This window comes from Ictalurus punctatus, chromosome 1 (genome assembly GCF_001660625.3).
Source record: "Ictalurus punctatus breed USDA103 chromosome 1, Coco_2.0, whole genome shotgun sequence".
Taxonomy (NCBI): Eukaryota; Metazoa; Chordata; class Actinopteri; order Siluriformes; family Ictaluridae; genus Ictalurus; species Ictalurus punctatus.
Genome location: NC_030416.2, coordinates 9,636,383 through 9,652,231, shown reverse-complemented (window position 1 = coordinate 9,652,231; position 15,849 = coordinate 9,636,383). Strand labels below are relative to the sequence as shown.

At 40.2% G+C, this 15,849-nt stretch overlaps 2 protein-coding genes across 3 annotated transcripts in view; one reads left to right on the top strand and one right to left on the bottom strand.

The window, feature by feature from the left end:
- The window catches only part of chrnb2 (cholinergic receptor, nicotinic, beta 2), a 31,752-nt gene extending 21,346 nt beyond the window's left edge, over positions 1–10,406 (top strand). Inside the window, exons 3-6 of the mRNA XM_017468776.3 lie at positions 1,217–1,261; positions 4,296–4,405; positions 4,929–5,976; positions 8,363–10,406. Coding sequence (XP_017324265.1) covers positions 1,217–1,261; positions 4,296–4,405; positions 4,929–5,976; positions 8,363–8,512 — 1,353 coding nt within the window. The 3' untranslated portion in view covers positions 8,513–10,406. The remainder of the gene's footprint in view (positions 1–1,216; positions 1,262–4,295; positions 4,406–4,928; positions 5,977–8,362) is intronic.
- A 2,956-nt stretch (positions 10,407–13,362) lies between these two features.
- Positions 13,363–15,713, bottom strand: s100t (S100 calcium binding protein T). Of its 2 annotated transcripts, XM_017468739.3 has the most exons (3): positions 14,943–15,713; positions 14,004–14,166; positions 13,363–13,897 (listed from the first exon to the last, which is right to left on the bottom strand). In XM_017468739.3, exons 2-3 carry the CDS (start codon positions 14,163–14,165, stop codon positions 13,730–13,732), a joined length of 330 nt encoding a protein of 109 aa, XP_017324228.1. In that variant the 5' UTR covers position 14,166; positions 14,943–15,713; the 3' UTR covers positions 13,363–13,729. The 2 variants fall into 2 exon arrangements, with proteins under 2 accessions (XP_017324228.1, XP_053536336.1); XM_053680361.1 differs by having other exon boundaries at positions 14,004–15,713.
- Positions 15,714–15,849: the final 136 nt, after the last annotated feature.

Genomic DNA, 15,849 nt, shown 5'->3' with positions numbered 1-15,849 from the left:
CCATCTGGCACCAACATCCATGCCATGGTTAAAGTCACAGAGGTCACACTTTTTCTTCATTCTGATGTTTGATGTGAACATGAACTGAAGCTCTTGACCTGCATCTTTATGATTTTTTTTTTGTTTGTTGCATTTTTGCTTCTGCTGCCACATGATTGGCTGATTGGAAAGCCGCATGAATGAGTGTGGACAGTGAGTGTATGTTTAGTTAATAAAATGCATTACATACTGCTGCCTTTGCAGTAGTCAGGGTATCTGTGCTATGCTGTCACTGACTAATTGACAAACTAAAACATTCTCTCCTTCTGTCGAGCCACACATGATTTTATGGAGATGCTAGTGATCCTGAACCTTTCTGCTCTCCGGACCGGCCTGATCCATCCTGATGCCCTACCTCTGGATGGAGCTCTCATCAACTGGAGGCTACAGTCTGCCACTCAGTACGACCCCAAGCAGTGCAGCCTGGAGACTGCTGAGGATGGTGCCGCTTGAAGTACCATGGAAATGGTTTTGGACTTCAACTCCACATGGACATTCTCGCTGTGGTTGCTGGGACTACGGTTGCTGCTATGGCCTTAGGACTGCAATTACCACCTACAATTTTACACTCAAGTCTCCTTTAGTGAACAATGGAGTAGTTCAACAAAACAGACTTCATATAAAAACCATAATGAACTTTCTTTTACTTTCACACTATCCATTGTTACCCAGATGAGGATGGGTTCCCTTCTGAGTCTGGTTCCTCTCAAGGTTTCTTCCTCATAGCATCTTAGGGAGTTTTTCCTCACCACCGTCTCCACCGGCTCGCTCAATAGGGACAAATTCACACCCTTAAAATCTGTATCCTGTGTTCATATGTTTCTGTAAAGCTGCTTTGAGACATTGCTCACTGAACATTGTCTGCTAATTGCATTGACTGTTGCCTCCTCTGTGCCTTTAGTGCACTTTAAATCACAAAGTGTGTTACCTAGGCTGCAAGCTTAAAGCTAATGCTCTGTAATGGATCCCTCGGGGTTTGGTAGGCTCTGGAAGTTGAATGAATTGATATTTTAGTATGTTGCCCTACTGATTTTAAGTTTATAACAACATCGTAGTCCATAATATAATGGATTTTGTTCATTTATGATTGTATTTATGTTGTTTTAATGTAATTATTGTTATATACTCATTATATACAAATAATTAATGTTTTATGCATGTCTGTGTGTGTTAACAGCATGAGAGAGAGCAGATCATGACCACTAACGTCTGGCTCACTCAGGTCAGTCTCTACTTACAAACACATACCTTTCCTCCACCTCTACCATTGTGCATTCTTCATGCTCACAAACATACACACACATGTGCACATCAACACGCATGCATGCATGCATGAATGAACCGAGGTCAGTAGCACCTGAGCTGTGGTGGGAAATGCCAGCTATTTACTCACACACTTCATACACACACACACACACACACACACACACACACACACACACACACACACACACACACACATATATACACATACTCAGAGCTGAATCGTTTGATCATGCTCTTCATGGTTAAAATATCTGGCTTGGCAGGAGTGTTGCCTGCTGTCAGTAAAGCACTGCTACTCTGCCTTCATAGCAGTGATTGTCATCTACTCTGCTGAGCTGTGTGTGGGTGTGAACGCTCAAATTAAATTAATTTAATGGCTCTTTTCTGATCAAGGCCAAACAGGATGTATGCTAAATGACCATCAATATTGCTAGACATTCATTAGTCCTCCCATTCTGTACGTGTGTGGGTGTTCAGATGACAACTTTTAGTAATGACTTTTAATGGTCTCATCCAGAGTATCTATCAAAAGTTATAGCATCATGTAATTTCTCCAACTTTCTAATCAAGAAAATTCCATCATCACTGCTTAACATGAGCAGTACTGATAATTCTGAGATTAGATTAGATTAGATTAGATTAGATTAGATTGTCATTGAGCAGATTACAATTACAAAGCCAACCTAATGCAGTTAGCATCTAACCAGATGTGTAAATAGCAAAGTAGGATTGAGTGCATGTAGTGCAAGAACGAGACAAGCGAGGTAGGATGGCGGTAAAGTGCAAACTGACAAACTGTGCAAATGGCATGATATATGAGTAAAAGTGGCTCCAGATACATAACTTAATGTAATCCAAGACAGTACAGTACAATTGAGAATAAGAATGTGAAAGAGATAAGAATGTGTGAAACAGTAGATACTGTAGTTAGTTCATGTGCAAGTTCAATTGGGGGTTTGAAGGAAGGAATTGTGCTGTTATGAGAAGTTCAGAGGATTGACAGCCAAGGGGAAAGAGCTGTTCCTTAGCCTACTTCTGGATGGGAGAGGAATGAATAATCCATGGTTGGGGTGAGAGATGTTCTTGATAATGCCTCTCACTCTCTGTATATAGTGTTTTTGATGAATGTGCTCAATGGAGGGTTATCTGGGTATCAGTGATGTGTTGAGTATTATTAACTACCAGCTGGAAGTCCTTCCAGTCAGAGTCTGAGCAACCACTGCACCACACTGTGATGCAGTTTGTCAGTGTGCTCTTTATGGTACAGTAACACAAGTTCACTAGTACAGTACATGAGTAGGCAGGTAAGCTTTTACTCAGGAAGTATGGACGCTTTCACTCCTTCTTTATTCCTTTGAGATGTGGACACCCAGGAACTTAAAGGTCTGCTGGTAGTCCATGATGAGCCCGTTGGTCTTCTGGCTGTTGAGGGCCAGGTTGTTGTGGGCACACCACACATCCAGGTGTTGGACCTCTTTCCTGTAAGCCATCTCATCACTATCACTGACCAGGCTTATCACAATAGTGACATCCGCAAACTTGATTATGGAGTTGGAGTCAAGAACACGTACACAGTCGAGGCTGAAAAGGTAGTATAGGAGACAACTAAACATGAAGCCCTGTGGAATGCTGGTGTATAAGGGTATAAAGGTGTAAGAGGGGTAAAAGGGTATAAGAGGTGTATGGGTGTAAGAGGTGTGGTTGTCAACCCCAACAGACTGCATTCTGTTAGTAAGGAAGTCCAGGGATCATCCTCTCAAAACACTTGGCGAGGACAGGGGGTGAGGGTGACATGAAGGAAGTCACTAAGGGTGGTGGCATGTTTGGGCACTGGCAAAGTTGTCACACTTTTGAAGCAGGTGGGGACCTGCTTGGGCTAGGGCCAGGCTGAAAATGTCTGTGAAAACCCCAGCCAACTGATCTGCGCAGGCCCTAATAGCTTGGACAGGAATGCCAGCGGCTTTGCAAACATTCACTCTGCACAGGCTGGAGCACACATCACTGGTGGAGAGTGTGAGTGGCAGGTGGGACCTCAGTTTTGATGTGAGGTTCTGTGTTTCCCTGAGCATAGAAGGTGTTGAGCACTTCAGGGAGGGAGGCATCGGTGATTTATGGAGAAGTGTTAATATGTGTCAAGCGTCAGAGTTTTTGAAGTTGTCCTTTATCTACAGTTAATACTTTATTATACAATAAATTTTTATATAATATAATACAGTTAATAGTTTGCTTTCATGATTCCCTTTCTCAGGTTGGCTTCTCATGGCTTCTGATTGGGAAACATGGTACTTCTCTTAACACACCTATTGGAAGATGTGGTCTAGAACAAAGTTGGTGCAGATATTAATGTCCATGGGGGATCTAGGGGGGTCTTAGAAGAACATTTCCTAGTCTGTGGGCTAGAACTGCAGTGATTATGGTATATGTGAATTCATGGGGCTGTTAGAAGGGTCTACACTTAATAATGCAGAACTCAGTAGCAGCAGAACAGTGGGTCTCATTAACAACAGTGTCCATACACCAAACCTTGCTTACAGTGATACAGTCCACAGCTCTCCTGTCTGTCCTGAATATGTTATGTCCTTCTAGCTCAATCACGCTGTTTGGCATGTTACTGGCGAGCCTAGTTTCCATTAAATTAATAACTTTGCAGTTTATAAGCATATGCTTGTAATCCAAAGCTTTGTCTACCTTGTTTGTCAGAGATTTGTTCTTTTTTGCCAAGGAATATGCTAGGTAGTACTGTACCTACTGTAATGTACAACTTGTTTGAAATTTTGTAATGAACAACTAGACTGAAAATCACTTGGTAGAAAATCACTAATTTACGAAACCTGGTGAGATGCTGAGCCTCAAGTTGTGCAAGTACCTCCATCTTGGTCCGTGAGCATTTGAATAATTCTTATCTATAATTGTATAGCGGCTTTCTTAACATTATTTTATAAACTTATCTGTTGTTTAAATGATGGTGGATTTTGATTGGTTTTGCTCAGGAGTGGCAGGACTACCGTCTCACATGGGACCCAGATAAGTTTGATGGCATGAAGAAGGTCCGCCTTCCCTCCAAGCACATCTGGCTCCCAGATGTCGTCCTCTACAACAAGTGAGTGCCCTGCCCTTCTGAAATTTAGTCATCTGTGTGGTTTACTCTTAGTTAACAGTTTACACTTACCTATTTTTACACTATCCAAATCACCACTCTCACCACTATCTATTGTAACACAAATATACATCCATATATATTGCATGTAAAAGATCATAATTCATAAATAATTTAGACACGGCGTGGACAGTTCACAATTCATTCTACAGTTCATTGGTGGACAATTTAACATCATTATCATGGTTTTTGGTATGTCAATATACATGATTACAAATCTGGTTTAAAGGATTTAGTTACAGATTACTCTTAGCAATTGTAGCAAAATTATAGTGCCATAATGGATGGGGTTCATTTTGTGTCATCATTACATATACTTGCATAGCATAACATGATGTACAACAGAATTCCTTAACATAACAGTGTACTAACCTATGGCTAGCCCAAACTAAATTTAATTAGCATAGGCTACCTCTCTCCACTCCAGTAAGGAAAGTTCACCCACCTGTTCTTATTCTTCTTCCAGTGCTGATGGGATGTATGAAGTGTCCTTCTACTCCAACGCTGTAGTCTCATATGATGGCAGTGTGTTCTGGCTGCCACCAGCAATCTACAAGAGTGCCTGCAAGATCGAGGTGAAGCACTTCCCATTTGACCAGCAGAACTGCACACTGAGTTTCCGCTCATGGACGTACGACCGCACAGAGGTGGATCTGGTGTTGCGTTCCGATGTGGCCAGCATGGATGACTTCACGCCAAGTGGTGAGTGGGATATTATTGCGCTGCCTGGGCGTCGCAATGAGAATCCATCAGACCCAGCCTACGTGGCCATCACGTATGATTTCATCATCCGCCGCAAGCCACTCTTCTACACCATCAACCTGATAATCCCATGTGTGCTGATCACATCACTGGCTATTCTGGTGTTCTACCTGCCATCAGACTGTGGCGAAAAGATGACGCTATGCATATCCGTGCTGTTAGCGCTCACTGTCTTCCTGCTGCTCATCTCTAAGATTGTGCCACCTACATCTCTGGATGTGCCACTAGTCGGCAAGTACCTGATGTTCACCATGGTGCTTGTCACATTCTCCATTGTCACTAGTGTGTGTGTGCTCAACGTGCACCACCGTTCACCCACTACCCACACCATGCCCCCGTGGGTCAGGGTGGTCTTCCTTGATAAGCTCCCTGCCCTACTCTTTATGCGACAGCCCAGGAACAGCAGCGAGCGCCAAAAGCTACGACAACGGCGTCATGCCAATGAGAAACTTGTCATCTCTGGTCAGGAGAGTGGCGAGGCATGCACATGCTATGTCAATCGGGCCTCGGTCAAGCAGTTTGCAGGAGAAGTCGGTGAAGGTGGCGGAGATTCCATAGAAGGATTGAATGGTCTGAGGGACGGAGGGCGCGAGGGCAGAGAGGGCACCTCGGCTTTGCCACGGGCAAAGCAGCAGCCTCCTGCTGCTCTTCCTCAGGGTCTTCTGGGCCAGGCATGCCCAGGTTTTGAGGAAGCTGTGGAGGGAGTGCGCTTCATTGCCAGCCACATGAAGTGTGAAGATGATGATCGCAGCGTGAGTCATGAGAATTTTGCGTTCTTTCATCACTGTTTTTATATGATGTTTGTTTCATTGAGCGCAGATTAGGTGCTTACGGTTATAGGGATCCACATTCTAAAGCCTACTAAGGAGATGTAGAAACTTGTAAATGTCCTTGCTATACATTTATGAATATTCATTATTTTGTAAACTTTGAGAACTTGTTCTATTGTTTACACCTCACTATAAAAAAGCTAAGATGAAATCAGAATCTAACACACAAAAGCTGCGTGGGCTGCATTGCCCAGAAAGGGCAAAATAAGAACATTTTGCGCTTGATTTGAATTGATTTACATTTATGGTGTGCATGTACAAATACTGAAAAACCCTTAATCATCCAAAGAACTCTCAAGGATACCATCTGAACCTGAACTGGCTGAGTTGTAAAGACAAATGTCAGTTTGTAATCATGCTCCGAGCTTTCAAGGTGCTCTGGTAGTATATCTGCCCAATACCTGTCACAGTAGATCCCAGTGGAAGGAGCATTGTCCGTACCGAAAGAGATTACTTGGCAATCCCATAACAGTGCAAAGACCTAACTCTAATAGGTTTTGAATGAGTACAGTAAAATAAAGTGCAGTCAAACTTTGAGACTAGCTTACCTCTCATGCTCACTTAACAATTATCAAAGCATTTGATCTCAGTGCAATTTTATAAATAATCCTTAAATAATCCCATTATTTCATCTACATCGTAATTATTAGCAGACTAAATAGTTTTATGAAAGAACACACTGGCAAAATTCATTTACATCTTTCTTATAGCAGGTTTGTGTGCAAAAAAAAGTGAAGAATGTCACATTACAGGTATTACATAAATAACATATTTGTTTAATGTTCACAAAGACCAGTCCCTTTAATATGTATTCTTCATATAGTTCAGACCGGCACTGATCTTAACAGTCATGTAAGTATCAGGGTGCAGGCTCTACAATAGGCTTACTGAGTTAAACCTCATGAAAGTGTGTCTTACTTTCATTTACGCACAGACTTTTAATAGAACAGTCATTTAGTCTTGGCAAGGCTTAGACTTGCAAATGGTCTACAACACACATTCATGACAGTGTATGGAATAAAATTAGACTTTTTTTATTTAGAAAAGAATGTTCGCATATGGCTACTGATGTGTTAAAGATGTGTTATATACACTCACTGACCACTTTAATTAGTAACACTGGTACACCTGCTCAATTGTGCAATAATGTCAGTCAAAAACCGGAATCTTAGTGGAAACAGGCTCACCATAACTAGACAGTTAAATATTGGAAAACCACCAGGCCATGTTTTTCCTGTTTTTGGATGACAGGTAGGTTTGATATCAGTGTGGTCTTCTGCTGTTGTAGCCCCTCCACCTCGATGTTCGATGTGTTGTGCATTCTGAGATGCAACTCAACATGGTTGTAAAGAGTGGTTATTTAAGAATTCCAAGAGATCAGCAGTTTTGGAAATACTCAAACCAGCCAATCTGGTACCAACAGTGATGCCACGGACAAAGTGACTGTGATTACATTTTGTCCTCATTCTACTGTTTGGTGTAAACATTAATTAAAGGTCTTGACCTGAATCAGATTGATTTTATACATTATGCTGCTACCACACTGTAGCCTTATCAGAACCTCAGGAGCTCAAAAAAAAATATGCAGGAGACACTGGAGTGGTGACAGAATTGAAATGTACTGTTTCAAACTGCTTGGCTAAAATACGATACCTTGTTGTGGACATGCAGCTCTTTTGGCTCTTATTTTCAAACTCTTTCAGACTTAGTCAAATGTAAATAATGTAAACACAAAATAGTCATCTGTGCATGTGCTCTGCCGTCTCTCTTTCACTGCGAGACATAAAGGGAAGAAATCAGCTCTCAGCCCAATTGCTGATTGGATAATTGCATGGATAACCAGGTGTATAGGTGTTCCTTTTAACATGGCCAGTGAGAGTCTTACGAGTGCAGTAATTATGTTCATCCTTTTAATCTAAACACCACCTCATTCACATGGTTAGTGGTGATCTCCATACCATTAGTCACCCTCATGGTTACAGTGCTAGCCCCACCTCATCAGTCTGCACCTGATCTCTCTCGTATTCATTTCTCCCTCTGTCTTTCTCTCTCTCACTCTAATGTTGAATCAATCAATGTTGAATGAAGTACTCTACTCTCTTACCCTTTTCATTCCATCTCGTCAACACATCTTCCATTCTGCACCCTCTCACCTTTCTTTTGTTTTTCTCAATGTCGTCCTCCTTTGATCTTTCTCTCCTTATGTTTCATCACATTTTTCACATTCCGTTTCACTTCTGAACATGCCCCAAATCCCCCATATTTCCTACCCACTGTCTTAACTCTGCTGTCGCTATCTCTTTCACAGGTGAGCGAGGACTGGAAATATGTTGCCATGGTGATCGATCGGCTCTTTCTCTGGATCTTCATCTTCGTGTGTGTCTTTGGCACAGTGGGGATGTTCCTCCAGCCTCTCTTTCAGAACTCGTCCAAGACTGTCATTAACACGCCTGGCTGACCAATCAGACGCCCCCGCATCACAGGATGGAGCGAGGAGGGAGGAGCGAGGGCTCACGCCGAAGGGAACCGAGATGTGTGTTTGTGTCTGACTTGCTGACTGTGACTGCTCTTCAGCCATAATCCTCAAGGTTTCTATGGAGACCTTTTTTGGAATATCTAAACACAATCAATAACCACACAGCAATTTTATTTTATTTTATTTTTTAAATGTGAAGCACCTCTCATCTAATACCCTCCCTCCTCTCATTTGAGTGACAAAATAAGCAAGCCAATCAGGGAGAGAGCACACGTCACTCTGCCAGCCAACCAATGTTTTCCTCTGTAAGCAGCCTGCTAGATTGAGCCATCTTCACCCACGAGCGCCACCAAGCGTGGGTGACAGCAAGCATTCAACGTCCTCAAGTGACTGCTAACTACTGTAGGAGTAATGGCTTTAAGAGAAAAGTCATTTTATTTCCACCTATTCTGAAAAATTTCAAGTATGATTCATTTTTCCTAGTCTATGGCGTACATGCTATAGATTGTGCTATATGCACATACATATATGCCCAGTGTCATTGTTTATGTGTCAGAGCACAAGTCAACGCTCACTTAAGGCTGTGAGGCAATATTGTATTATTCTATTGACATAACCAGAATGTTTTTGTTTTTTTAAAGTGTAACACCCATGACAATACACAATGATAAGGGGAGAAATGGATAGCGATGAATGACAAGCAGCTAGAGCGATGTACAGCATGTTCTTGATATAAAATTTTGATGAAAATGAAAACTGAACGGTTGCTGAATTTAGCAGGTAGTTCTGGAAAATGGACAAATCTAGGTTCTGGGAAATGGAGATAAAGGAAAATAAAGAGGCAGATTGAACAGGTACAGAGGTTAGATTTAAAAACAAATAAATAAATAAATAAACAAACAAATAAATAAATAAATAAATAAATAAATAAATAAACAAACAGATCCATTACAGCTGTGATATGCAGATTGGATATAAGTTCCTCTTTTCCTTTCCTTCTCTCCACTACTCTCACCTTTCCTTTTACATGTTTTGATTCCTTGTGCAGCTGTAATGTGCGTTGACATTTGCTATGAACGAATAGTGGAGCACACACGGTGTATTATTAATGTTTTGGGACTCTCTCATTTGTAGTGCTGGGTAACAATACACTCCTGCACTATGTTTGTACCATAACCTTGTCTGCACTGTTGCCATCATCTCCATTGAACTGTAACTATCTCATTGCTTGAATCGTCTCCCTCTATTTGATCCCTTGCCTTCAAAGTTACATTAGAGAGATATCCTAGTATCATTATTCTCTGTATCATAAACGTTATCTCTATGAATTTTAATCATTCACTTACCTGTGGAGAACGATTGGGGTTCGCTCATTGCAAGTCTCTTGATCAGAGGGGTTTTCACAGTATTAACCTGCTTTTATTTTGCAGCATTTTCTAAGCCTGTTCTTTCTTAAAGCTTATTATAGAAGATGGTCACTGAAAATACATATCTGACGGCATTTTCAGATTCAAGTCCACTTGTGTGTTCCTGCGTCCCTTTCAGGTGAGTCATCACCGTCCTCAGATTCTCCTGCGTATATATATTTCTGCATCATCGCCTTAGGGGCACAAGGCCATGTTTCAAATCCTCTAAAGTAACCTTAACCGTCCTTCAGATGACTAAAGGAAAAAGGAATTGTATCATATTTTCTATTTTTATCTACATTAGAAACAAATACTTACCAAGAGATGTTATGCTGGCAAATAAAGATGGACCCCTCTATGCACACATTAAACACACCCTCACACACCCCCTCGCCAGACTCACACCTTTGTTCCTCTGCCTGACCCCAAACTTTATCTTAACCTGTTAAATAAAGGCTGGAGGTTCATTACTTTATGTGTGTATCTGATTTATGATCAAGTGTGTCTAATTAAAAGGTTTAGAAATCGTTTCTTGGAAATTAGTGAGTACAGTGTTTTCTTAAGACCGTCTGATTCCTGCATAAGAAGCGGCTGTACTAGTAAAAGGGAAACTGTTATTCAATCTAGTGTGTTGAGTTTCAGTATTGTAACTCCAGTACATGTTCTAAACCATAACAGGTGCCACTTTCAGTACATGGTATTTTAACCACACTGACGAATGCCAGGCTAGTTCTACGTAAAGTAGATTCACAGTGAAATTTAGCAGGTCCATAACTTAAGACACTGGGACTGTGTTTGCATGGTCATGTCTCTAAACCAGTTTAAGTGTCATTTTGTTTTGCTTTTTCAATATCCTAGGAAAAGATATGTTTTCTCTCTGTCGCATCCTGTCTATCATCCATAAAATGTGCCTGATTTTGCAATAATTACAACTCCTAATGCTATGTTAGTTAAATGTGCTAGCTAGTGAGTCAGCAAAAATGTTTTTCAGTTTGGGCTGTATTATGAGTTAAACATTTGCATCTTAAGTAAGCAAATACTTAAGTTAAAAAGATATTTCAGTATGTAGTCAGCGCACACAGGTGCTTAAGCCTGGCCCATTCAGATGATTAAAATGACCAAGTTCATGCCAGGGGACATGGTGGCTTAGCACGTTTGTATTGCACCACCAGATTTGGGGGTTTGATTTGCGCCTCCACCCTGTGTTTGCATGTTCTCCTTGTGCTTCAGGGGTTTACTCCGGTTTCCTCCCCCAGTCCAAAGACATGCGTTGTAGACTGATTGGCATCACGAAATTGTTTGAGTGTGTGTATGATTGTGCCCTGCGATGGGTTGGCACCCTGTCTAGGGTGTCAGTTGTGCCCCAAGTCCCCTGGGATACCCCTGGGATAGTCTCCAGACTCGCAGTGACCCTGTATAGGATAAGCAGTACAGAAAATGGATGGACGTTCATGCCTCAAAGGGTGCCAAATTTTCTTGAGTGGGAGCATCCAAGATGGGTTTTTCACCTTTAAAATCAAGCACTTACCAGTAACCCTGATAAAATTGGTGGATATAAAATGAAAGAGAAATTTAGAGACATCTTCAGAAATAAAAAAGAGGAGGGGGAACTAATGGTAAGAAAATGGTAAGCATTCAAATAACCATATAATAGGAGTCTAGTACTTCATTCAATTTTTTCAAAGCAGCAGAAACCATAAAGCTTAGACAGGGGTGAGAAAGGTGTGAGAGCTGAAGCCAGTGACTGGACAGGACACAAACATATTTTTTCTTTTTTATATTCTGCACAGACAAAGTCTAATCAAGGTCATGATGCTAATGCGTGCCCGTGTTGTAGGCGCTTTTAATTAACTATTTTGATTTATTGAATTAATAATATATTTTCAATGATTTTGTAATGTGCTCTATAAAGTAAATCGTGCTCATGATTTTATAAGTTGAGCAAGTCCTCCTTTGCGACACTTACAGCACACTTTACATAAGCCTACAATGGGTCATAATTTTATCCATTTAAAATTCAGTCCTTAAGCTAAGCAATTATGGTATGATGCATCTCCAGTGTCTTTTCTGTGGATTTTACAGGGAAGCTATATTCAATTAATTAATCCGTTCATGGTTACAGCTCAGGTATGAATACCAATGTGCAACATTTCTCTATTAACCAGTAGTGGAAAGAGTACAAACCACACTGACTTGAGAAAAATTACTGCTAGTGGAATACTGTAATAATTCACTTGAGTGGCAATCCAAAAAAATTACTCAAGTAAAAATATCGGTCTGGTTATGAAAAAAAAATTAAACTTGAGTAATTACTTTATACCTTATAACATACTTTATAACTTACTTATATGCCTACAACTGACACAACTAATCTGAAAATATTTATAATCTTTCCTTCTTCTTTAAAAAAAAACAACAACAGTCATAACAAGCATCATAACCACAAACCAAACAGTATATAAAGGAGGGTAATGTTAGCTAACGTAACCAAATGCTGTTGGAATTTCCAGCTTGCTATGATCATCAGCTAACTAACTAGCTCATGTTAATTCATACTTTAATACATTAATTCATGTTTATAGCTAGATATACATGCAGCTATCTAGCAAAGTTGCCCTTTACACATTATCCTGAGTGTTACTTACAGACTGAAGCAGCACTTAGACATATTTAACTCAAGCAGTGCTTTCATACTGTAAAACATAAAAAAAATAAAATAAAAAAAAAAATAAAAAAAAAAGCTAACTAGCTTGACTAGCTCACTCAGCTATCTAATGTCTTACTGGTACATTTTTCCACAAGTTGGATGTAGATGTATCTCTGACATTATTTGCACATTATCCTGCTGATTCCTTTGAAGCGTTTAAAGATACCTGTATGGATAAACTGGGCCAGGGATGCTCATCTGTCTGCACCGTGTGAGTCATTCCTCCTGCTGATTGAGCCTGAAGCACAGACTTTCATCAGAAAACGGCTTTATTTAGATTGGCTTCTTGATATTGATATAATTAAAATTTGCACATACAATCTTTTAATTGGTTTACAGACTTCTGGAGTTAAATGCATTAATGTAATAAAAAAAATATATGTAGTGACAGATTTTTTTTTTAAACAAACTCCAATAAAAGTACTATGATTTACTTTTTTTTTTTTTTTTATTACAGTAAACCATGTTTTCAAGTACTGTAACCAAAGAACATGCACTGTAGTTATTACTTTCCCCACCTGGTATTACCTCACCGCTATTTGTCTGTGAACATGGCGTTTTATAGTTTCCAGTATATAGATGTAATGTAAGCTTTGTAAAGCAGTCTAACCCCTGGAATCCCTGAAGAAAGATGAGTCCTATAACAACTGCAGCTTCTATTAGTTACACACAAAAACTTGTCACCCATAAAGGACAAAAATCACAGAGGATAATTGCGCTTTTAAAATGTGATCTTTATTATAATGTTGAAGATAATGTGGTTCTACAATGAACAGACAAAATAGTTTTGCTTTTTTTTAAATAAAAATGAAAGGATAAAGAAGTGACAATATACACATACAGTATTCAACAATGGCCATCATTGAACTGGAATTCACTCCCTCTAATTTATGTTTGACTTTCGTATGACCACAGCCCACCAACCACACATTCTGTGGCCCAATATGTGTAGAATTTTACATTGATAGTATTGGTGCGCATAGATCGGTATATACACATATCTCTTTATCTGCCCGCTTTTCTCCATTTTTTTTTTTTCTTTCAGTGGTCATTTGTTAGCTTTAGTTCAGAGAGATGAATCAGCATCTACTCCTTCTTAGCACCTTTGTCTGGGTTGTACTCCTGGAAGAAGTCGTTGCAGGCCACGGTGAGTGCGCCGACTAGGATGACGAACTCTGAAAAGTCCACCTCGCCATCATTGTTTGAGTCCAGGTCGCCCATCACCTTCTCTACAGCGTCCTTGTCCTGTGCATGCTGTTCATGGGAGAGCTCCGCTTTATAAATGTAGCTTGTGCTATTTCAAAGACAAGGCATATACTGGATATAGAGAATTGGATATAGAGAATTAATATCTTCTTACCCCCAGATAGTTTCCTAGCTCCTGGGTAAGCAAATCTTTGAGCTCGGTCTTGCTGAGTGTGAATTTGTCCCCCTCATTTCCAGAGTACTTGTGGAAGGTCTGGATCATCAACTGCATGGCATTCTCCAGGGTGGTGGCATTCTCTGAGTTCAGGGTCGACATACTGGGCAGGAAAAAAACAACAAAAACAGAAATACAGCATTGCTTTACGCTCAAGGAAGCTGAATGTGTTAAATCTCAGAGAAATCTTGCAACCCCTATTTTTCGGCTCTGCTAGGTCAAAAGATTGTTATTTTTGCAGAACCCCAAACTGTTGCAATAAGGGGGCTGATGGTTCTGGAGGAGGACTTTAACTAGATAAGGGAAATGTGAGCCCGCTGATAAGAGTGAAATCCTAAGCTGAGAAAACACACTCTGAACCTAGAGAGCAGAAGAGGAAACTACCTGGCTGAGTGTAAGATGAACTCAGTTTAAGCTTCACTGCACTGGGGTCAGACACACACACGCACACACATTAATATACACAGAGCCAGGACATGGCTCTGTCAATCACTATTACATCCAGGACAATTATATTAAAATCAGATTAACACTGCAGTTGTTATTTAATACTTAGTAATAGTTATGTAAATAGCATTGCATCAACTCGTCATAAACTGTATTAAATATTAAATATTTCAGGCTGTCACAAAGCAAAACAGGCTAATCACATCTGGTTCAGTATAAGCATTTATATCCAATCGTTAAATATTCTTATTCTACCTTTAACCAAACCCAATCACTTCGATATATAATTAATCTAACTGTATACAGTATATAACTGTATTGTATGTAGTTATATACACATACATCAAATATATTTGTATATAACTGTATTGTCAGTGCCACTTCAGTGGTTCAGTCTCAGCCATCCATCCATCTGTCCATCCATCCATTTACCTGAGTGTCAGAAGAGTGCTGCCTTTACTTTCGTCAAAGAAAAAGAGAAGCTAGCGGCTTTGTAAGGGAAGTAGAGGCAGACTGGGTCTTATATACTGCTCTTGCCCTCCTCTCAGCCACTTCTTCTCTTCCTCCTCCTCCTCCGTCTCGTTCTCCCCATCCTTTCAATACCTCAGCCCACCTGTCACTGTTCTCTCCTCCCTCTCTGTTTACACTCATTCATTCATCCCATGTTCTCAGTCTCTAAAGACCAAAAAACACATCATTAAAACATAAGGCTCAGATCACAGGCTCATCTTTATTTTCCATCACTACAACCGCTGTAAATAGATCATTCCTTATATTGAAAGGGAACACTTCACTTCCATCAGGGCTGCTAAGGTGTAGTTATACATTCCAACACTTGTCACATTAAATTTTTAGAATGGTGATAGTGCAGCATGCTGATTTAAATGATTAAGTGCTGTAATCGATGTCTTAATCACAGACATCACTATTCAACCCAGGACATCATAACAGTAAAGAAAAAGCTTGGATTTACGTCCGACAATTCTGTCCATTTCATTACTGACATATACCCACAGGACACCTAACAAAGTAGAAAATGTAATCATTTTCGATCAATAATACTTGTAGATGTTAGGGAAATGACGCACTGATAAATCAGATCAATTTGAACCAGCCTGTAATGGCAGAACATATGTTTAAATAATTCTCTCTCTCTCCCTCCATCCCTCCCTCCATCTCTCCAGCGTGGTACATTTGTTATTCTCTGAACTGGGGTCAAATGCAGTAAAATACACCACCCACCCTTTCCTCATGGGACTCAAGTCAAATATCCCCACAAGATCACAACATTTGAGTCTCACCAAGATGTAAAACCACAACCCAAACACACAAACTGCAC

What these genes read in the sequence shown, in the direction of transcription:
- s100t (XM_053680361.1), bottom strand. Translation starts at nt 14,165, where the DNA reads ATGTCGACCCTGAACTCAGAGAATGCCACCACCCTGGAGAATGCCATG. An exon ending in AGCTAGGAAACTATCTGGGG is followed by an intron (nt 13,898 to 14,003) that starts GTAAGAAGATAT and finishes TCCCATGAACAG; the next exon opens with CATGCACAGGACAAGGACGC.